We start from the raw sequence: 22,421 nt of genomic DNA, 5'->3' as shown, positions 1-22,421 counted from the left end.
ATTACTCCGGTTGCTCCGGGCGAGTGAAGTTGGCCGTGCGCGATTTACGAAATTCTCCCACCTTCGCTTCACTTGTCATGGTCGTGTCTACCTGGCGGGAATCGCGGGATGTCACGGCGCGGCGTCATGGGCGTCAAGCGGATCGTATAGTTTCTCCGACCGCGACGTAATTCTTCTGTCGCCGTGTAATTAAGTACGCGCCGCGTCGCGAGATTAATACCGGGAGTGCCGTGCCTTTAGTGTCGCGCGATCATAAGAGACGATATCGTCGATTTTCGCTCGTGAACGTCGTCGCGCGTCGTGAGTAAGTGCGACAATGGACCAACGGAGGAGGATCGAGGAGAGGAGAACGGGGCCTGGGACTCCGGGGAGGCATCGGGCGACGGCGGAGCGACCGTGGGGTGAGTAGTTGTTAATTTTTCTATATATTATATTTTGCCGTCCTGTCAGTTCTGTGGTGGACTCCGCCACTTTCGTGGTTTTTAACTACGGTGCAATTTCGGGTCGAGTCTGATATCTCCGGCGTATGCGAGATATGTGAGAAGAGATATTACATCGCGAACGTCGCGCCTCTCTCTTATTCGCACGGTCGCAGTATTATTTGCACAATTTTTCGCGGATTAATATTATGCGAACTAGTTAACACGGAAATATCCAGCCGCTTGCGGCGCCGGCGGCCGCGATTGTTTCTTACATTTTAAAATCAGATATTTGTTAAAATGACATTTTAAAAACGGGCAATAATTATTTAACTTCGATAATTATTTACTATCGATTATCTTGGACGTAGCTTTAATATAAAAATATTTCTTTTGTTACAGATCAACGCAGAATTACAACTCCGCTGTTGCGCATCGGCCGGTGAGTTATTTTTTTAGCAGAAGGGATGAATATGTTAAGTTTATTTGTATGGTACAACGTAGTACAAATTCAGTCCTTCAAATTTCTGTATTTAATTTTCTTTTTTTCTTTTTTTTCTTGTGGTCTTTCTAGCTTAATGCTAAGGTAGCACCGCCACGATTTTCTCCGAAATGCCACGGGATACAAAATTGTTATTAGTGGTACAAATCAATACAAAATGGGTACTAAATATTCTGATAGGTCCGGTTTGATTCTGCCGATTTGGTCCTGCTAGTTTAGAAGAGGTATATAGTTGTAGCGATGAATCTTGCTGCGGAGTACGTTTTTATTTGTTGTAATTCGTTGTAATTCATACTTGCGGTATTCGTACATTTTAAGACCGTATTATGTTTCTCGAGTTTTAAGAGACTAAAGAAACTGAAATAGTGTATTTATCGTTTTCGAGATTGCGTTGGAATTTGAAGATGTTATGGTAACGGTGAAGAACTTAGCATATATCGTTAATCAACTTGTTCTGTTATAGTCTGGAAGGCTAGAAATTAATTAAGGGGGGAAGCCACTGTAACAGGCGGAAAAAAATGCTATTTTCATGAATTTTTTTTGCGAGAAAAAATAAATTTAATTAAATTGGTTCGTTATTTCTTTAAAGTACATATATTAAATAAATTGTAAAAAAAATCATTAAAAAATATTAATATTTGCGCCTTCAGCGTGTGGTGCCTCGAAACTACATTTTCGTAGCTGGGCGCTCGCATATCTCGGTCAATTTTTATCCGAATGACTTGAAATTTGAACAGAATGTTTATAACAAAATTGTCTTCAGTTCAGCGTACGGATTTTTTGATTGGACAATTAGTTTTTGAATATCTAACAATTTAAAAAGTAGCAAAATTTTCGTCTAAATCTCGATTTTTTTTAGAACTGCGCCATTTTGTTAAAAATTAATATTTCAAAAAATCCGTACGCTTAAATGAAGACAATTTTGTTATAAACATTCTCTTCAAATTTCAAGTCATTTGGATATAACAATTGACCGAGATATGAGAGCGCCCAGCTTTTTTTGCGGAGGTACACGGCACCACACGCTGAAGGCGCAAATATTAATATTTTTTAATGATTTCTTTTTACAATATATTTAATATATGTACTTTAAAAAAATGAAAAACCAATTTAATTAAATTTATTAATTCTCGCAAAAAAAAATTCATGAAAATAGCATTTATTTCCGGCCGTCACAGTGGTTTTCCCCCTTAATCACAGCGTGTAAATCCGCGACAAGATGTAAGACTCTGCATCACTTAAACCGAAACGTGCGAAACCGAAAATTTAATGGCGACTGAGACGCAGAGCTGTTGCAGATACAACTCTTTCTGGTACGAAATATCCGCGAAATCGCAAAGGCTGCTCCTGCACGTGGTGCGAAGGAGCTTGGAAGCCAAATTTTTAATTGCCAGCAAGTTATGCTTTCTTTTTAAAGAGCTTCAACATAAAGATTATTTACGAATTTTGTGCTGTTACAACGTGTTCCTTTGAAGAATCGCTCTTATTTTAAAGCTGATACAATCTTCGGTGTCGTATTTTACCGTACTTGCGTCCTTCCAATGATCAATGGTCAATATATGATTTGGGTAGTATTTCTGTGAAATCACTATTATGTTATAGTAATAGCTAGAGATTATGCAGTGGAAATAATACTTACATTTGACGGATTAATCATGAACTCGTTAGTTGCTACACTATTGAAATATCGTTGTTAAATATAATTTTAAATCTCATTGTTTCGCGGATGAAGTCATGAAAAAATTAATTATAAAGAAATAAGCAGGAATGGAAAATGGAGAAATAGGTAAGAAATCGTGATATTTATTTTAAGTGCTACGTTCATTTTTTTTGTTTGATTTTAAAAGGTAATTATTAGGCGAAGTAACAGATTTTAGTAATGGACTAGGTTTTATTTGCATCTAGAGTATATAATACATAGTAACGTCGTTAGCGCGAGCTGAGAAAACAAGTGAATTCAAATGGTTAACTGATAAAATTTGATTTTTAATGTCAAGCAAAAATCACGCATTATAAATCGTACTGACGAGCGTGTCACAACGCCCGAAATGTGTCATACTACACTTGTCAGTAAGTTCTCGAAACTATCATTATAAAAATTAAAATCGTCAAAGTTAAGCTCGAATAGAAAGAAATAAGTCTTAAATATCTTAAACATTTAACTTGATAACTTACTCACCTATATTAATAAAATCTTTTCGTGTGAGTTCCGAAAGTTGTATCGCGAAAATATTACTAACTTTCTCCGGATATTTTATAGCAATTAAAACGAAAGTCACGTTGCAGCGTCAACGTTCGGTATACCATGCCGTTTGGATATTCCGTAGGAATTTTGGGACCGTCGATCCTTTCTTTACAAATGAAAAACGTAACGAGTAGAAAAGCCGAGTTACATAGATTCGAAGATAATCCTGGCTTTTATTTCGGTTATTCGTAACGTCGAACTTGAGACCGTATGTCTTACGATTTAATGGGATATGTACGTGGATATATGCGCACGTGTATGCACAGATTCGCGTTGCACGCAAGATGAAATGTCTGTCGCGTTTTCGTCACACATCGAGCGGTGCATTTTGCTGCCCTTGTGGTGAAGATATCGTTATCTCTACGATTTACAGAAAATCTGATTTCGCTATCCAATATAACAAGATGGATCAAATATGCAGGCTTTTTAAAACCACGGTGCTTTCGAATAACAAAAAGGTTTTTTCTCCACGAAGTTCCCACCGCTCAAATGTACGCTGAAAACACGAAGGCAATGAAGAGAGACGGCCTTCCTCTTAGCTTCTTTCAAAGATAAAAACGGCACCTATCGCTCTCGAATCTACCAGATACACATCGGCGCCTGTATAATGCCCTTGTCACATGATCTTTCTTTCGTTCCTCTATAATTATTGTAGTAGTATTGTCTGTTTCTCGACTGCCGCGCGTTCGTTTCTATTACTCTAACGCTTAGGCGATCGTACGATCGTGATAAAGTGACGTTAGAAAAGATCGTGACGATCTGGCTTGGATACATTAGTTTCACGTTGCGATTGTATGAATGTATATAACTGTCAATAATATGTATATACATATTTCCATGTACGTTACGTCCGACACTTGCTAATTATTCGTGGTTTACATGTATAGTGTATCTTTATATATTATGTATTATCGCGTGGTACACAGTATACGATATCCGTATGTATATGTATGTGTATATATATATCTACTCTCTCTATATATTATATATATATATATATATATATATATATATATGTTGTATATTTATATAACTCTGGGTACAAATAATGCTTACAAAAATATTAATTTGGGAAGGCAAACTTTCAATTATAAGTCCATTAGTCTCGAAATACTCACGAATGTAACAATAACAGTGGCCGATTTTATCTACAATACCGAAATCATAGGGAAACAGCCGTCCGCGTCTCTCTAACTCAACACAAGTCTCCGCGTGCTAATTCGCTTCCCTTCTCGGAGTACAGCCACCCTAAAATCTCAAACTAATCATTATTTTTCAAATATCTTGAAATTCCACCCCCCCCCTTCGATGTTGTATTCTCTCAGTTTTTTCTCTGTTTTTCCTCTTTATTTTCTTTTTTTTGACACTTTCCTGGATCAAGTTAGCAGTCGCCAGGAACAGCAGTAACAATAAGTTACTATAATTGTTATCGTACACTACTTACAAATTTTACTTACAAACTCGCGTATCCTAGCGTACTATCTTGCTAAATCTTTTGGTAAATTCGACGCCAAAGAGGACTCTGACACGATCAGTGATTACCTTCGGTATTTCTGAATATCATTAACGGTTGACTGCAAAGATATCATATCGTAACAAATAATGATCGATATGACAGAAATATGTACGAAGACAATATACGAATGAGATATCGATATCTTGGACGATCTACTGATATGCCGATAATAATTCTGATCGCACGAGAGCTCCGATTACGCCACGCCGCAAACACTGACAGTTTTAATAATTATCCTAACTGCGTTATCGATTATAACATCGTCGTTAGACCGAAAAAGGAAGACTCTTGTGACGTTTTTCACTTCCCGCTCTGTGGACGCTTAACCCTCTCGTCTCTCGAATTATTCATCGATCAGAACGATAAGAATAAGAATCGTTTGCACGAAACCTTTTAATCACGTTCGCCGAACTTGGCGAAAGTACTTCCGTACGACGCAATCGCGTGGATTTAATTAGAAGTTTCATTCGTTGTATCAGTAACATCTCGCGAGTTACGTGTATTATATGAAATTACTACATATCGTGCAATGTTTCGAACGAAATCAGCAAATATTTTATATCACTGAAAATTAGACGAAGAGATTCATCAGCTGGTATCTTTGAAAAAACAAATCTCCGTGTCGTGTGTTAACGGGATTTGCGAGAATAATTAAAATTCAATTGTTAAGTCATTAAAAAATTGATTGCTAAAATCTCTTAAAATTTTCGTACGATGACATAATTAAAACCGCAAATGCGCGCTTGCACAGTAAAGAAATGAATAATCGGAAAATTAATTATAAGCATAATAACCTACAGATAATACGCCGTAGAAGATGCGTTGCAATTATGCGTGTTATGTACAAATTTGTTATTCTTCACTTTTACAATAAAAGGAGGAAATAAAAACATCATTGGGATTCGTTTGAATAAAAATTTCTCCCAACCGTAACTTGCGGAAACCTTCGCGATCGTATTGCCTGAGACGATCGGGTTAAACGTTGAGAAATTCGGTGTCTATCCTAACGATTCCGCCTAGTGCTTTGGTGAAAGCTATCCTGGGCCCTGATGCGTCGCGCGGCGTCCAAGTCCTGGACCGTCGGCCTTCCTCACAATCTCTCTACATAGTTGCCCGGGAAGGTGCCGAAGTAACCGGTCCTTTGGCTGGAGCCGACGTACCATCCGTCGTCGCACTTCTCCATTACGTACACCGTGTCACCCTCCTTTAGCTCGAGCTCGTCGTCGTTCTGCGGTTTGTAATTGTACAGCGCCCGATATCTGTCGAAATGCAAGCATCGTTAAAATATACCTCTTCTTACCACGAATTACTGGCGCGCGAATGAGAAGACAACGGAACAAATTTATCGAAGCGCACAAAAAGATTGTTAATGCATTCCGCGAAACACCGACGATCCACGCTGAACTTTCAGTTCAGACCGCTTGTTACATTATAACTATAAAAAAAAACACGATCATAAAATACCTTTTAAAATTACAAATTCCTACGTAATTATTGTGTATACAGTGCAATTTTGGTCATCGATAAGCGGTGACCAGTTTTTGTGATCATGTATTTTATAAGTATTATTATGAAACACATGTTATTTAACAAGTATAATAAACGTAGGTCATCGGTGATCCAGGAGGCGCGGATGGCAAATCACGTAAATTTAGTGTGTAAGTTTTCGTTCAAACGCATTTGCAGGACTCACGGTATCGGCTCCGAGTGCGTGTCGATGTGCAGGGTTTCGCTGAGTTGCGACACGTGCAGCTTGCTCCCCCCCATACGTGGCTGTAAAATACGAAAAGGGCTGTTACTTTGGCGTGTACTTTGTAAAACGTTTTCGCTTTATTAAAACTGTCTCTTTCAACGAAAATAGCCATTATCCGACGGTGTAATGAAACGTTACGGGGAAGATTCAATCACGCCGCGAAGTAATTATGCCACGACACGAGATAGTTACCAGTGAATTATAATGGGGCTGGGTTGTGTTGATATTGACCGGGATGGACGGCACGTAATGATGGGGTCCCATACTCATTTTCCCTCCGGACGAGCCGTTCGCTAAGAGACTGTGCGCCGCCGGAGACGCGACCGGTTTGTTCTGAATCGGTGTCTCTGAAATAAATGCAAACTCCGTATGAATTTCGTCAATTCGACGAGAAGTTTGACTCGCGATGCTTTCGACATCGCTCTTGAGTCAGGTTTTCTATTTTCTTCTAATCCGGCTTCCCCGGCTCAAATTACCTGATCGATGTCCGGGTTCGGTGAGGACTTCAACGTAAGAAATCGGGAAGATCCCCTTTCTGTTTCCTATACGTCCCTCGTACCAATTTTCGTCGACCCTCCTCGTCAAGACCACCAATTCGCCTGCGGACAAGTCACAGACATACCGAAAAGTAATTTACATGTTTTGCCTCGAAGTTTACGAAATTCTACTCGCAACGGCCGCGGCGCGCGGCGGTCTCTTACCTTTCGCCAAGGACAACTCGAGATTGGTCTGGGCGATAAAGTTGAACTTGGCCCGTGCCTGTCCCTCGTGGGCCTTCTTTGGTGTCGTTCGCATCGTACCGTCGTACGGCAGAATCTGTATCGAGTAAAGTTTTTTTTAGAGCTTGATAAAAGCGCAATTTTGTCAGCGAGTATCCAACTCTCGCTTTTCGCGTCGACGCGTTAAAAATCTTAGACTCGACTACGGCAATTACCTCAACGTAGTTCGAGGGGAACAGTCCGATCATCGCGTTGTACTCCCCCTCGTACCAATTCTTGTCTACCTGTCGTCGAACGAATATGAGGTCGCCGCGCCGGAAGGTCAATTCCCGGGACGACTGGCCGACGAAATTGTAGAGCGCTCTCGCCACCAGCCGCGGCTCCGGTGTTTGATCTTGGGATCGACTCCGCTGGCTCAGATCGTCCACGAAATCGTCGTAGCGATTCAGGGGTATGGGCGACTTCTGCGATGGTCTGAAATTGTTGGAGTGTTGTCGGCGAGATGGAACGGTTTCTCTCGAGCGCGGCGAACCAGGATTGTCTTTCCGTTTGCTCCGAGCAAACGCTAACTCTCCTCGGCATTGTGATGATTATCGAACGTTTGCGGTTGCGAAATGCGCCTCGGAAGAGAATGTAAATTTATTCTTTTCGATATTCTCTCCGTTCTTTCTCGAGGATTGATAGATCCGGCCAATATATTTTAGAGTCAGATAATCGACGATCTTAATTGAAGATTATGACGGAGTAATCTTAATTGAGACCGAAATATCTTTTCGATCGACTTTCAACTCAAGAACTTTCTATTTCGCTTGAGAAAATCTAGGACTACCTGACATCCTTCCCCGAGCGTCAATGAAACCTCTCTCTCTCGGTTTTTCTACCTGCGCGCGTTCGCCTACACTTTCATTGTGACGCCCGCGTCAAAACAGCTCGCAAGGCGTTACGCAACGGCCGTTTGAATAGCAGGAAGTGTTTACGAGCCGACGACGAGTGTGACAAGCTGAAGATGCACATGCCTTTCGCCGTCCCGTTATTAACGTCATCTTTGAAAATATCACTCTTGCGTTTGGAGAACACGGAAAAGCGCGGAAAGACATCGCGAGAAGGATACGCGATCCTTGCGACAGGACATCGTTAAAGCGAGGACTCTCGTTTCTTCATTAACGAAGGTAATTTCCGAAGTTTGAAAAGACAAAGCGATCAAACTTCGATTCGATCCCATTCGGTCACCTCCCGATTTAAAAGGATTTAAAGAGGAAAATGGGAGAGAGAGAGACACCTTGTACTTACATAAAGTTATCTGTGTGCCTGCGGGAGTCGATGTCGTGCAACTCCTGGAGGTACTTGCGACGGCGCTCCTCCTGGTAGACGCGCCGCATGTTCTCCGCGCTGCGACGTGCGAGCTCCTCCTCGCTCAGCGGCTCCTTCGCCTCTGTACGCACCGGCGAGCGATAGTGAATCGTCACCTCACCCTCCACATAACGCCTCGGCGATTCTGCATCAAGCGAGACGCGTTTATCGTCACCGATCCGCAAACGGAACGCAAACGGACGCGTGGCGTTCCGACCGTCAGAATTTTTTCGGTATCCTATTTTTCTCTCGATACGTGTATGTATTTTGCGCAAATTTTATTCCGGTTCGATTTGATCTTGACCTGTCCGTGTCACGCGCGACAAGATGCGACGCGAGAGAGTGTTGTTAATTTCGATTTAAATTATTCGATTGATGGGAGCAGCGTTTTATTGGAGGGCGCGGTTTGAAAACGCGTGCTATTTCATCGAGTCAATCGTCGTCGTCAACCGCTCCAGTGGACCCTGTCGTTTATTAAAAATGATGGCGAACGTTCGACGTCGATCGCAGATTCACAATTCGGAGCTGTTCGCGCGGCAGCCTGGCCGAAGTATCAAATACGATCGTACATATTGAGAATAAAATCAAATTGTCGAGATCACATTCGTGGAAAATGGGATTTCAGTACTCCGGCGTCTTTAGCGTTTGACGACGTTCAAGTCCGACGGTTATTGGGGCGTGCGACGATCATATCCAGCCAGATAATATCACGGAGAAGAATTGAATCATATATGAAAGGCGCCGGTTTAACCCACATCGAGGCCGTCGCTTGTTTATCTCATTCCGCTGGCTAGAACATATGGCTTCTTCGCGGAGAGAAACGATACTTAAGACCGCGGTCGTCGACCGGCGCGCGGCGCGAGGCAAAAATCTAGATACGGTGTATGAACATCAGTTCATGTAATGCTCGATTACATTTGATTACGCGCACGTGATAATTGGCACGGATAAATGTAAAATACAGCAAAGCAAGTCTATTACACCGATATGTGCGAAATTATAACGGCTGTTGTTATCCATGAACATGTAGAGGCCTCTCGTTGGATGTTCTTCTATGTCAGTGGCTTTGCGCACTTACAGCCGATTATTGTTTATCTATGCAAAAACACGTAACAACCAACGACCGTATATCGATTCGCGTTACGAATTTTTTTCTCTCTGTTTCTCTTTCTTTCTCCAAGCTGATCCCTCAAGAGCACGTTTAATAAACTAGGAAGCTCCGTATTTTAGACGCGAGCACAAAAGCGCGGTGCACGCACCTGCTTTCGTGCGCTGCGCGGGATAATGACGATAGTTTATCGCGATGCAGCGGCAACAGCAGAGCACGCGCGTACGCGCCCGGCACAATGCGTGCTCGCGTGCGTCGGGCTGCAGCGAGACCGTGCGACTGATAAGGCGGAATGCAGCTATGCAGCTTGCAACCGGTCAATTCGCGCGATAAAGCGCAGCCGCGGTGACACAGGTCGACGCGAGATGCATCGCGAGAGAGCGAACCCGTTGACACGCAACGTAGCCTTTCGGGGTTTTAGTCGCGCGCGAGGCATTTATTTTTCATCCCGGATAACCGGAAAATCATATCGCGATGTGTCACGAGAGAAAAATGTCACGAGTCACCGTGCGAAGGTAAGAAGATAAATCAGACACGACGGAATAAAAATTTAAAAAAAAAATCTCAGATTGGATCTCTCGGAAACTTTCGTTCTTCTCTAGTGAAACCTCGCTGGATCCTCCCGACCACTTTGTTTCGTGCCGTCATTACTCGTGTAACCCAATTTGTTAGCGTGTAACGTTAAACTCATCACAAATGCCGAAACGAGAGACTGAATTTCAGTCTTTCTCTCTCTCAGAACGCCGCAACACCTTTCACCGCTTTCATCGAACGAGATTCTCACGCGATCGATTCTTTCTCTTTCTCTCTCTTTCTCGCGCGTATCCTGTGCCACAATTATTATTATTTTTTTTTACGGTACCTTATTATTCTTTATCTGATTCTCTCCTCCGTGTAATTTAATTCTATTTTACCGTTCTACTCTCGACGCATTTTTAAAGTCTTTCGCGGATTATGGCGAGCTTTTCGCCATTATGACAATTTGTTATTTGTGTCGAAGTTAATTATTTTTTAAGATAAAATGCAAACATTAACATTTTTTTAATTTTATTAAACGATTTTTCATATAGCACGAATTGATTTAACATATCTGCGTGACTTCTTTATCGAGTTGATTCTGCTGTAATTTAATCATGTTAAAAGTTTTCTGACTTAAAACAACATTTCGAAAGGGTCCCGCTACTCTACCTAATTGGTACCTTGATTCTACCTATTTCTATTTTTCTTCTCCTCAATCATCGCGCCAGCGACACCAGCCAGCGCCAGCTGGATATGCCGTGGCGATCCTAACGGGGCGCGCGGCTATTTACGCGCGGCAGGAAGAGCATTATTTCAGGAAAATTATGCGCATGTTTACTGACTGTACGGAATCGGTCCGTAGACCGTAGACGGAAGCGCGCTTCCGCCGGTGTGAAGACCGCCAATCGGATTCATTTGATCGAACAAAGGGCTGCTGGTGGCTCGGTCACGGCGGCGGGCATCAGGGTCAATCGGAAGCGTCCCGATCGAAGCAGGATCTGCTCCCCGTAGATCGCCCGTGGAGCTCTTGCAATTGTTGACAAGCTGGGGCGACAGCAGCTCGTCGGACAACGAGAGATCGCCGAAGGATTTGTACTGAAGTCCGGACGATTTCCGTCGTCTTCTGCCGGGGTCTTTTCCGCGCGGCTCGTCGTTTCCCGGATTTTCATCCGTGATCCTCGACATATTATCTCGGACGACGTTAACAGCTCGTCCGTTCTCGGCGACGGTCAGCAGATCTTTCACGTGATCCTCGTGACTGTGCAAAATCGCCACGTCGACGCTATAATCGTTCAGATACTTCCTCTCGTTCGCCTCCATGCATTCGCATCGCTCGTTTACCGTGCTCAGGTCCAAGGGAGGAGGAATCCTCACCGCCTTGACCTCTCGCCGTGAGTTCAAACGATTGGGCGAGACCGGTACGTCCGTCGTCGATTTGGATGTCGATTGTCCGCGGTTGATCGAGCGTGTCCGATCTACAATCTCCTCGCACCGTCCCGATTGTTGTTCCCGGCGTTGCTCGACGCGACTCGATCTTACGACACGAGGCTCGAGCTCGTGACGATCCGACGATCCGAGCGATTCGAGTCCCTCGGGAACATTGACCGCTCGGGCAACGTAAAGCGGAGCGTCGAGGTTCCGCTTCAGGACCGTCAGATTCGGCAAAGACCTGCAAAGGTCCCAGCAAGTCCCGTCGTTGCTCCTCGACACGCTCGTCTCGCTAATGTTCGCCGAAATAGAGTCTGATCGTCCGTGATAACTACGAATCATCTGAGAACGAACCTTGTTTTGAGAGAATTGATCCCCTTCGAACTTATCCTTCCGCGTCGGTCGATTTTTCGCGTCGTCCGTGTTGTCGCGGTGTCCGCTTTCATCCGGCGAATCCCAGCCTTTTTTTCGAGTCTCGAAATCGATCTTCGAAGCGTCGCCGAAGATGTACTCCGGAAGATTCCTCTCTCGGCGCCACGCATCGGGACTAATCGCGTTCTCCTCGATGCGGCATTGACACGATTTGTCGCGCATCCCTCTCTCGCTCGTCGCGTCCCGAAATCCAGCCTCCTCGACGATCGACGAACCCTCGCTCCGTTCATTACTCGCCTCATCGAGCTTAACGGCCGGTACGTTCCTCACGTCGGCTCGTCTTATCTCGCTTCCGGGTAAGATGTTGACGAGCACCCTGCCGTCTCTTCGAGCGCGACCGCCGTTCCTGCGATTGATGACTCGAGACAAGTTCCTCCTGGCAAACTCGGTTAACGTGTCCATCTCTTCCTCCTCCTCCTCCGGAGTGCGTGTCGTCTGTGCCCGCGACTTCCGCTCGTTTATACTGCTCACGGATGATTGATTGCTCTGGCTGGTGAGCGTCTCGGTGCTGCCGAACCCGGTGCAGCGCTTCGGCGCCTCTTGGCTGTTTCTCCCGACGTTCCCGGCGAGACCTCCGTCGCAATTCTGCCGCGCGTTCCCCGGCATATCGGCGAAGAACTGTCGCCGGAGATACCGGTTGTGCTCGAAGATTTCGTGCAGCCGTTCCCTGCTGTCGCTGAAGTGCTCCTTCTCGAGTCCCTCGGGATATCGCGCGGCGGGACTTCCGGTGGAACGTCGCGTCTCCTGCAGGCAGCCCCGATCCCTCGGGGCTGACTCGTGCGAGACGGGCTCGAGACATTTTCCCGGATCACCGCAGTAATAGTCCTTGTAATCTTTGTAAAAGTACTCCCTCTCGAAATCCGTTCGCGGCTTCCAGCTCCACCGGGAGTTGACCGGTTCGGGATAATCCCTTCGCGAGGGCGTGTCGCGATCATCCTCAAAATGCACCGTGCACGCCCGTTGCATTTCCGGCATGGATATCCGCTGATAGGCGTGCCTCTCGATCCGCGCGTCTCGTTTGTCGCGTCGGACCACCGCCAGCCTGTCCGGATGACGGAGTTTCACCAGATCGTCGATGTCGTTCGCCAGGCTGGTCCATTCTGCACTGCGCTCCAAGTCCGCGACGCGCGGCAAGATCGTCCGAGTTCCCGCTTCGTTCACCGTGTTCCTCATCGTGAGAACGATGACGACGCGCGAATGTCAAGTCCGATTCGTCGCGGGTATTCTCAGGAGATAATTAAAGCCCTCGGTATCCGCGCGACACGTTCATCAGACTCTGTATCTCATCCCCCGATCCCGTTGTCTTCCTCAAATCAACTTTACGCCTCGTTACCGAGCGGAAATCGTGGTCAGATCGAGCTGCATATTAATCCCCGTCAGATAAAGATCGAGGACGATCCCTCGCCGCGCCGGATATTGCTCAAAATCTCTGATCGACGATCGTGATCCTCGTGAAATTAATCGCGCGGTTACTAACGGGAATGGAAAGCGCGACTCCCCCGCGTTGGGCAACCGGCTCTTGGCGACGACGCGCAACCGCGAGTGAAGAAACTCGATTTGTTGTTGTCACCGGGGCGATGACTCGCGACTCGCGATCCTCTATTCAACGTGGCCGATGTCATGTCCGACCGCGCTTCTACGTCAGTTTCGGCATTAAGAGCCGCGTCGTCGTAACGGTGACTCGTCCGCGAACGGATGTGCAACGCGAGCTGCAACGTCGGCTACCTATCAAGGTTGAAACGATCGCGTCACGTTTCCCCGGTGTGCCAATGCTCGTATTCGTATCCGAGATATTTTCAATATCGTACAATAGAATGAAAGTACGATTAATGTTGCTTTTATCCTGTGATTGTATTAATTATATGAATTTTACTATTTTAATTTTAATTTAATTTTAATATACATTTTAATATACATTTCGTACAAAATTGAGTGTAAGTTTATATCAAAATGTTTTCTTATTATACAAGATATATTATATAAGTCATTGATCTTCAAAAATCACAAAACTTAAAGAGAAGTTACATTATTGGTGCGAAAAAATTTTATGAAAGAGTCTAGCTCTACGATCTATAACGGAAGTATTCTAATATTATATCTAATATGTGTAATTTAGATATCGACGTTGCAATCACGTCGATACATAGATGTAATTTCGTTTGCGATAATTCTGATATAACCGTCGCTATCGTTTCTCTCCCATTCAAGATAAGCAAGAACAAACTTTCAATGAAAGTCCTAATGTTACTCATCATGTCCCGTGAAACGTGGCGTTATTCCGAGCGACGTAATGACGTTGACTCATTAAACCACAGACCTAGTAATGTGTAATTAACGAGAATGAACGTGGGTTTCTGTGAAACTTTCGCGCGCTGTCGTGGCGCTACACGAAAAAATGTCCCGAAGAATACGCCGTTTAAGGAAAACCGTGTTAGAAGATCGAGCGAGAACATTCACAGGCTATGGAGAGAAGCGTCTCCTTATTAAAATCGACCCCTCCTCCTTTCCCCCCCCTCGTAAAGTCTTAAGTGTCTTAATGAAGCGCATCTGTTTGTTGTACCGACGAGCGGGAGTAAAATCTTTCCCTGAGAAAGGTGCTACTTGCACTCTCATGGCTATTCTATTCAAATGAGTCTCCGGCGCAATGTGGATCAACGCATTCACGAGGAAGAAGGTGCCGTGTCGGTCCTTTCTTTCAATGAGAACGATTTCACTGACAAAGTGTCGCGACTTATTTCTACCTCGCCGCGGCAGTTCCGCTTAACTATCCTTTAAAAGTTTCGAGATCGCTCTTATCGGACTCGACTCTCTGCGGGTAATTAAATACGACTTTAATTTTGAACCGAGTATTCTCGCATTTCATCCGGTCACCGAAACTCGCGGCCGCGTGCGAATTTCGAGTTTCCAACAGGCCTGATAAACGTGTCGTTCAAAGTCCGCTCTTGTTTTCGCCGCGATAAAACGAACGAAACCCGGTAATATTAAATGACCTTGCACGAAATACACATAATACGTACTTAATCAATTCACACGGAATTCACCTCGGCGCGAAAACTTCCGTTAAACGGGCCCGCACGAACTGCCGATTAAACTGTCGATGATCAATCGCGCACCGATAACTCCGCGAGATTGACTTATCGAGCAGTGTGCCTTGAGGAAGGAACTCTCGTTAAGATCGGTCGAATCGTCTTGCACTCGCGTAACGACGTGCCTCGTCGACACCTGTTATCGGTATACCTGCGTCGCGCGACGCACGCGAAACGCGTCTGAGGAAGGCGCCGCGACGTTGGCACCGGTTATCGCGGCTCCCTACTCCTTGAAGAACGGTTCACCAAGCAGGAACCGCGGGGAACGTCTTCGAGCGGAGTGCGCTCGCGTAAGTTTCCAACGATTCGGACCGAAACCAAGGCTCCTCGAAATATTTTCGGACGCCAGAGCCCAACGATTAATTCTCACGCAGAGACGACGTTTCTCCGTGCGGAAATAAAATCTTGAATTATTCCTGCCAAACGCAGTCGCGTAACGTTTGTAGGAGAACTCGATAAGTAAACGTCATTTCTTCGAGTCGTTATCCGCAAAAATAAATACGAGTCGTCGTACTAAAAGGCGTTCAAGGCCGCTGACAAAAGCGGCGTTGTTTCCTCGCGTGCGATATGAGCGCATCGCGGACTGTAATAACAGTGTTGTTTTGCGCGCTAATCACTTTCCAGAGCGCGCGGTAATTATTCACGACGCCGATGGTATTAATCTTCACGCTCGTATCACTTCTCCGTGGGTTCGGAGAACGGCGTATTACGGACTCCATCACCTGGTATCGTCGCCGATGAAACTGCCGAAGAGCAGGGGAACGCACACGTACATTAATCATTGGAGAGATTAGATAAGAGGGGACGATCGAGACGAGCGTCCACGTCTGCAGCAAATATTTGGAATAACAACGACTCGACGATCTATCGAGGATTTCGTCGCAATGCCGAAGACGCGAGCCGATCACGCGAGCTTGCGATTAACTATGCTAATTGCGTTACGTAACGACAATGACAATTATGCGCGGCGGTCCGAATTTATGGCGCGACATTAAACAAAGTATGTGGACATCGCGACTGCTTCGGGATCGCCGCTGTGATCATCGTCGAAAATAATCGTGACCGCCACTTGTAAAATTGTGCCAATTTTAGCGGCACGTAATAGCGCGTATGCGGCATGATCTAACGTTAGGCGATACGATCAAAGTCATTAATATTAAATTTGCCGAGACTTTTGCGCTTTTCCTGTCTCGAGATCGCAAGTCGTGTTTCGTAACGGTCAAACGAACGACTTTTAGATAACTTTTCTGATCGATGTAACATCACAAATGAGAAAATTAAGCCGTTTATTATTTTAAAAAATTCTACTTTTACTCGAAATAACACATTTAAATGAATTACGTATCTTTGCGCGTCACACATGCATTGTGCTTCGTGGCATTCGCGTGTAAATTGAACGTCAGTCCGTTCACTGTTATCTTTCCGTTAGACAATTAGTATGCGCGACCACTGTTTAGCGGAGCCGCGAATGTGCCCTTGACATCGTAAAACTGATGAAATGATTTAGGATCTGTCTCTCTGATATCTCGATACGCGCAATTATACCGTCGAGAGTGATTTCCGGGCTGGCGATAACACGTCGATTACACGAATTGATCGGCAGGCCGAACATATATAATCGGTCGATCACGTAATGGACCACAAATGCAGGTGTCTCTTTTGTCCACGTCGAACATTGCCATCACTTTTATCCTGGATCCATCGTATTTCCCGATTACCCATTTCCCCCTTTTTATGCAATATAAAACGCAATATATTTTTAAATATGTACTTCCGTCAGACTGTTATCTTCTTATCTATATAACACACGCAATTAATTAATTCGTCGTTTCACTTTCCAGCCATCATAACAGCTATCGTGATTAAAAACATTCTGGATATTTTACACATAAAAAAACTGCGAAAATATTTTAATTAACTAAGCGGTTTAATTTTACGTTCAATCTTTCTGAAAAATGATAAAATATACAGATATCTCTAACGTCATGCAGTGACGCATTCAACATTGACGTTTCACGTGCTGCTTTTCGATCTCGCGCATCCACAGGAAAGCACAAGCGAGCACGATGCGAGTTAATATCAAATTTCTAATCGGGGCTGCCACGGCGAGCGACTCGCCGCGGTGATTTCTCCATATGCGAAAGTGTATATTATTTTCGGCGCGTCTCGCGTCGGTGACTTATGACTCGAGTCGGACCGTGACTCCAGACCGAGCGAACAAGCGCGAACGAACGTGAATGAACAGCTTGCTTTAACGAGCGTGATGCCATGCCGTTTGCGCTCATTGATGCGGGCTGCCTGCGCTCATTTGCTCGAACTGGACCCCCCAGTATTATGCGAACATGCGGATACAACGAAGCCGCGTAATGATACCAGCCGGATGAGCACCGGCGTGTTTCCCGACCGACCGCGCGGTTATTGCGCTTATGCTCGATCGCCCGTGCAAACGTTCGTTGCACAATCTCTCTCTTTCCCGAGCACGCGTCGCTCATGCATCCCGAGTCACATGCACCACGATGCATCATCACGACCGCGCGTTTAGCAAGTGCCCGCATCGGCTACGTGCGCGAACTTTAATGGCACTAGATCGATCCTGGAGGGCCTTAAATCACGAGATATATGCATTTCGAGGAGATTTAGGTATTTCCTCTTTTATCTTCCGCCTTCGCTAAGTTTAGGATTAGAAGTGTGAGAGTTGAATCTAAGAGGAACATAGAAGCGATTCGTTATAATTATTTATATTGTTAGCAGCATGACTTTCAAACAAAATTATCTCCAGATAAAAAACCGTCCGTTTGGTTAATAATACGTTTAGTTGGAAACCAGAGTGCCAGATGTTACGAGACACCCGGCAGGGCGAACCGTGACACGCGCGTGAACGCACACATGAACAGACGCACACATTAACACACAAGAAAAAATAATATATACATAATAATGATGAGCTTAGTAATCGGCATTACCTTGGCGATCGTCCCTGTAGTGCTGGGATTTTGGCGGCGGCGGGGGTGCATTCGAGTATTCTATGGACGAGCGGAAAAAAATTAAAATAATAATTAGCCGTTCTACACAGCTATAACGAAAATCATATCGCGGGATTCAACGAGGGATCGCACACACGTTGCCGAGCGAACCTGTCGATCAACTTGACGCACGTTCTTCTCTAACATCTAAACGATATTGGTGCCACGAGAAGCGATAATGACTCTTCAATCCGACTGCGCGAATTTAACGAACTTAAACTCTACTTTCTTAATCAACAGAAAAAAAAAAACTTGGATTTATTTCTAAAGACACAGAGAAATTTTCTCAGGTTCTCCTTCCCGCTTCTGGTATCTAGGAAGACTCAATCCAGCCTAGGTGCTCCAAACGGCTGATGAAATTTCAGACCTTCGAAGGTGACGGTAGGTCGCGCCATGTAGACAGGCAGGGTCGGCCACCAGGTTCTGTGCCTTCGTGCGGCGGTGGGCGAAGGCGGCGGAGGCGGCGGTTGGTACCTGAACCTCGGTCTGTGTTTGTCAGGGTCGAAGGGCTGCCCGGCGAAGACAGTCTGCTGCGACGGTTTGAGGATCGACGCGGGGGTCGTGCGCGGACGCGTCGGAGACGAGGAGGTGGCGCGCGGTCGTTCCGGTTTTCTCTTGTCGGCCGACGAGGAGGAACGAGTCTTCGAGGTGCCCCGGTGGCTCCGGAGGTCTGCCGGCGACGACAGCGAGCGCATGTTGTCGCGACGATTGGGGTACTGGTGCGCCACCCACTTTCCGGCCAGGTAGGGCGCGATGTCGCGAAGCTCGCGCACGTCCGGCGCCGACGTGAACATCTCACCCATTATGGAAGTTCGGCCACCAGCGGTGTCCGGGGATTCAAACCTCTTCCGCATCCGGCAGACCGGCCTCTTCGCCTCGAGCTCCTTGGTCTCCGCTTGCCTGGTCACGTGGTTGGTGACGGTACCGGTGACTTGGGGCTCCTTCAGTCCGACAGTCTTGCTGATGACGTCGATGTGCGGCATCGAGAGGTTCTCCCGGCGCAGCGGCACCCGCGGGATCGGCGGCGAGTCGCCCCTTCGTCCTATCCGCGGCCGTCCTCTCTTTGTCGTCTCGAATCTCCTGCGCAGCCACGCCACGTCGACATGTTCGTGCGGCTTCAAGGCGCTGCCGCGGTCTTCTCCCTCGGTCGTTCTCTTCAGCAAGCTCCGCGCCAATTCCGGATCGCTGCGAAAGCGCTTCGGCGTGGCCACGATCCTGACGCGCCGCGGCAGGTCCTCGGCGCTCTCGAATCTCGCGCGCAACCTCCGCACCGTGCCGTTCCGCACCAAGTTAAGGTAGGCGCGCCAGTACTTCTCGGGATCCGGCGACGAACTGCGCGGCCAACCGATACCGCCGCCGCTGTCCACACTGCAGGACGAGTTCGATCGCGTGGTCGCGCGACACGGACTAACGCTGCGCGGCCTCGCGTCGTGTTCACGCTCCCGTGAACAGGAGCGGAACGGTCGTCGTTGCTGTCGCATGCCCGTCGCTTCCGGCTGCGTCGGCGAGCTGCCGTCGATCTTCCGCTCCCGCGGCGACGTTGATCGCGATCGATCAAGCCTGCCGGCGGCGGCGGCGCCGGCCAGTGAACCGTACTTGGCCGACTCGGTCTCGCCGAAGAGCTCCTTCAGATCAGCGAAGCTTTGCGACGACGGCAGCTTCTTTCTGCCGCGAAACGTCCACGTCGTAGTCGTCGCCGTCGTCGTCGCTGTCGCCGTCGGCGCGATCTCCTTCTGTTGGTCTCCTCTCTTCTCCACGTTCTCGAAGAACTCGATCTTCCGCGACACGTCCTCCGTCTCGGGTCCGTTGCCCCGCTGGATAACCGTTCTTACCGAGGTCTCTGAGCTCTCCGTCATGCTGTCTCCATCGCTGCCCGAGGCGAACTTGCTGCTCAATTTTGCTTTCTCGCCCGGCACCGTCATGGCCAACAAGGGCGGCTTCTTCGACCACTCTTCGAGTACAGTCACCACGCGTTGCTTGTCGCTGGAGCTCTCGTTATTGGACGTCAACACCAGCAGAAAGTCGCTTTTGTCTTTAGGTTTGGTTGTGTCCTCAATGTACGACGCTTCGAGGGAATAACAGGTCCTGGGAGAAGTGCTAGCCACGCTGGGCGTGTCGGGCGCACAAGTCGGCCTCGCAATATTCTTCGCGGATGGTTTTCCCGGTATCTTCGTGGCCGCCAAGGCAGCGGCGATGCTCCCGCGAGTTTCGCGAGGCGCTAGAGGCGCGGACAGTCTTCTTCGCGTCATCCTGTCCAGCACTTCTTTGCCGAGAGTCAATGACAGCCTCTTCTTCTCCAGCTCCGACATCGATGGAGAGACCGATCTCTCCGATTCGGACCTCTCGAGGCCCTTTAAACGACCAATGGAGTCGCTTTTCTTCAAGATGCCCTCAGCATCGCCTTGTTCCTTCAATATCGCCGACTCTGACGCTATCATCGAATGGCATCGTACGTGGAGACTCTTCGAATCATCTTGGGGATGATCCTTGGAATCGCCCGCAGGCGGCACGATGATTTCGTAGCTCGTTAAAGTTTCGTCTTTGACCACGCGATCTTCCTTAACAGATTGCTGATACTCGCTGATCTCGCGAGGTGCATCAACGACGTCGCCATTTCGTCTTTGAGGATTATCGCTACCGTATATTTCGTTTAGCTGCTTCTTCAGGTTGGTCACTTGCTCGATGGACAAGCTGCTCCAGAACTTCTTGCTACCACCGAGACTTCTCTGCAGAGATGGATGGTAATCCGCGAATTTTCCAGCATCCCGAAAAGTGGCGTTGGCTTTCTTCTGCATCGTGGTCGCCACGTTGACGACCGAACTGCCGCGCCAGAGAGGTTTATAAGTATCCTTCTGTGAGACAGCTCTTTTCTTGAAGGATTCCAACTCGCTCTCCTCGCTCTGGAGTCTCCGAAAATACTGCAAGATGTCCTCCACGGAGCGTTCCTTGCAGCGCAGTCCACAATCGCCGTGCCACTTGAATTTATCGACGTCTTTCGCGCTGAAAAGAAAATCCTTGTCACGTTGGACGCTCTTCAGTTTCCCGTAGAGTGCCTTTAACTCCTGTTCCGCTTTCTCTTTCGATCTGATCTGTTTCCAGCGATCGTAATCGATGATCTCTTCGTTCTTCAGCCGCGGCCGTAGATCCCCGGAGGAGAACGTGCGCTCCAGCTGGTCCATCCTGCTGAGGTTCGCGTAGAAGTCGCGCAGATCCTTGTATCGTTTCGACTTACGCCTGTGATGCAGCAATTCGAGTATATATTGCTGATAATCCTCGCGATCCATGGACGATAATGAACCGGTGCTCTTCGTCAATGACAGATTTGAACCGAGCCTCTTGGCGTCCTCTGCCTCACCGGCGCTTCTAGCTCTCACTTTTTTCATAATCGTCAGTGGGGCGTTTGAGTCTTCCTGCTTGGAGACGTGAGTCCGTCGAGGTGTCTGCGATCTCGCCGGAGACGGCGAAGAAGACCTCGGCGAAGATTCTCTCGACTCGGGCAGAGTCTTCAATGGCGGTTCGCTTAGACTTCGTACCTTCACGTGTTCCCGTGACATAGATTCTGGGCTACCAACGCGCAACGTGGTAGACGAACCGAACTCGTCGATGTCCAGCAAGCTGTCGAACTTGCCGATTTTCTGAAGGACCGACCGACCAGGCCAGCAGACCCCGTACGGGCTCGAACTTCTGGACGAGAGGACGCTGTCACGTTCCCAGTTCTTGAACTTCGAGTTCGAGACAGGTCGCTTGTGCGCCAGGTACACGCCCAGAGACTTCAAGGACGGCTCCGATCTGAAGCTCTCCCTCGTTGTGTCTTGAAACATTTTTGCACGCTCGCCGACGAGAGATTTTTTCTCTTCGTGAGGTTGTACGAACGACATATGGTTCCGCAGGAAGAGATTCTGAAAGAAAGTATCTGTGCGCGTCGCCTCCTGGTGCCTCCTGATCTCCTCCACGGTCAAGATAGAGGTTCTGGAATCTTGCTCGACGCTTGGCACTATCTTCTCTACTCTCCTCAGCAACTTGATCTCGTCCTTCTCGGCCATCTCCCTCCACCCGTTCAAGGTCTTGCTAACGTCCGCTTCGTCGACGCTCTTATCTCTCCGCGCCTTTCTTTTCGTTTCAATCTTCTTCCTGTCGCCGTTCACAGTCACGCGTATCGTCTCTGGCTTCTTCGTCGGAGTCTTGACGATCGTCTGCGGCTTCTCACGAGGTCGCTTCCTCTTGCTCGCTTCACTAGCTACTTCGGAACAGGACGAAGACACCGAACGTAAGGATTCTTTGCTGACGACTAGTTTTTCTGATGGCTTCGCGACGATTTTCG

General features: G+C 47.2%; 1 protein-coding gene across 20 annotated transcripts in view; it reads right to left on the bottom strand.

Moving 5' to 3' along the window:
* Window positions 1-4,528: 4,528 nt before the first annotated feature.
* LOC112451961 (sorbin and SH3 domain-containing protein 1) overlaps window positions 4,529-22,421 on the bottom strand; it is a 74,928-nt gene continuing 57,035 nt past the window's right edge. For 15 of the 20 annotated variants that reach the window (XM_025011907.1, XM_025011908.1, XM_025011909.1 and 12 more), the window contains 8 exons: window positions 18,041-18,100; window positions 8,445-8,649; window positions 7,370-7,628; window positions 7,137-7,251; window positions 6,912-7,034; window positions 6,628-6,782; window positions 6,376-6,455; window positions 5,773-5,941 (listed from right to left, as the gene is read on the bottom strand). In XM_025011907.1, coding sequence (XP_024867675.1) covers window positions 5,773-5,941; window positions 6,376-6,455; window positions 6,628-6,782; window positions 6,912-7,034; window positions 7,137-7,251; window positions 7,370-7,628; window positions 8,445-8,649; window positions 18,041-18,100 — 1,166 coding nt within the window. Of the gene's footprint in view, window positions 5,942-6,375; window positions 6,456-6,627; window positions 6,783-6,911; window positions 7,035-7,136; window positions 7,252-7,369; window positions 7,629-8,444; window positions 8,650-10,973; window positions 13,885-15,008; window positions 15,614-18,040; window positions 18,101-22,421 lie in introns of those variants that run through there. The other 5 variants (XM_025011917.1, XM_025011900.1, XM_025011920.1 and 2 more) reach the window with 5 other exon arrangements.

The sequence above is a fragment of the Temnothorax curvispinosus genome, unplaced genomic scaffold (assembly GCF_003070985.1).
Source record: "Temnothorax curvispinosus isolate PA1 unplaced genomic scaffold, ASM307098v1 QBEX01002829.1, whole genome shotgun sequence".
NCBI lineage: Eukaryota > Metazoa > Arthropoda > Insecta > Hymenoptera > Formicidae > Temnothorax > Temnothorax curvispinosus.
The sequence above is the reverse complement of the archived record's forward strand: the minus strand, read 5'-3'. Positions and strand labels throughout refer to the sequence as shown.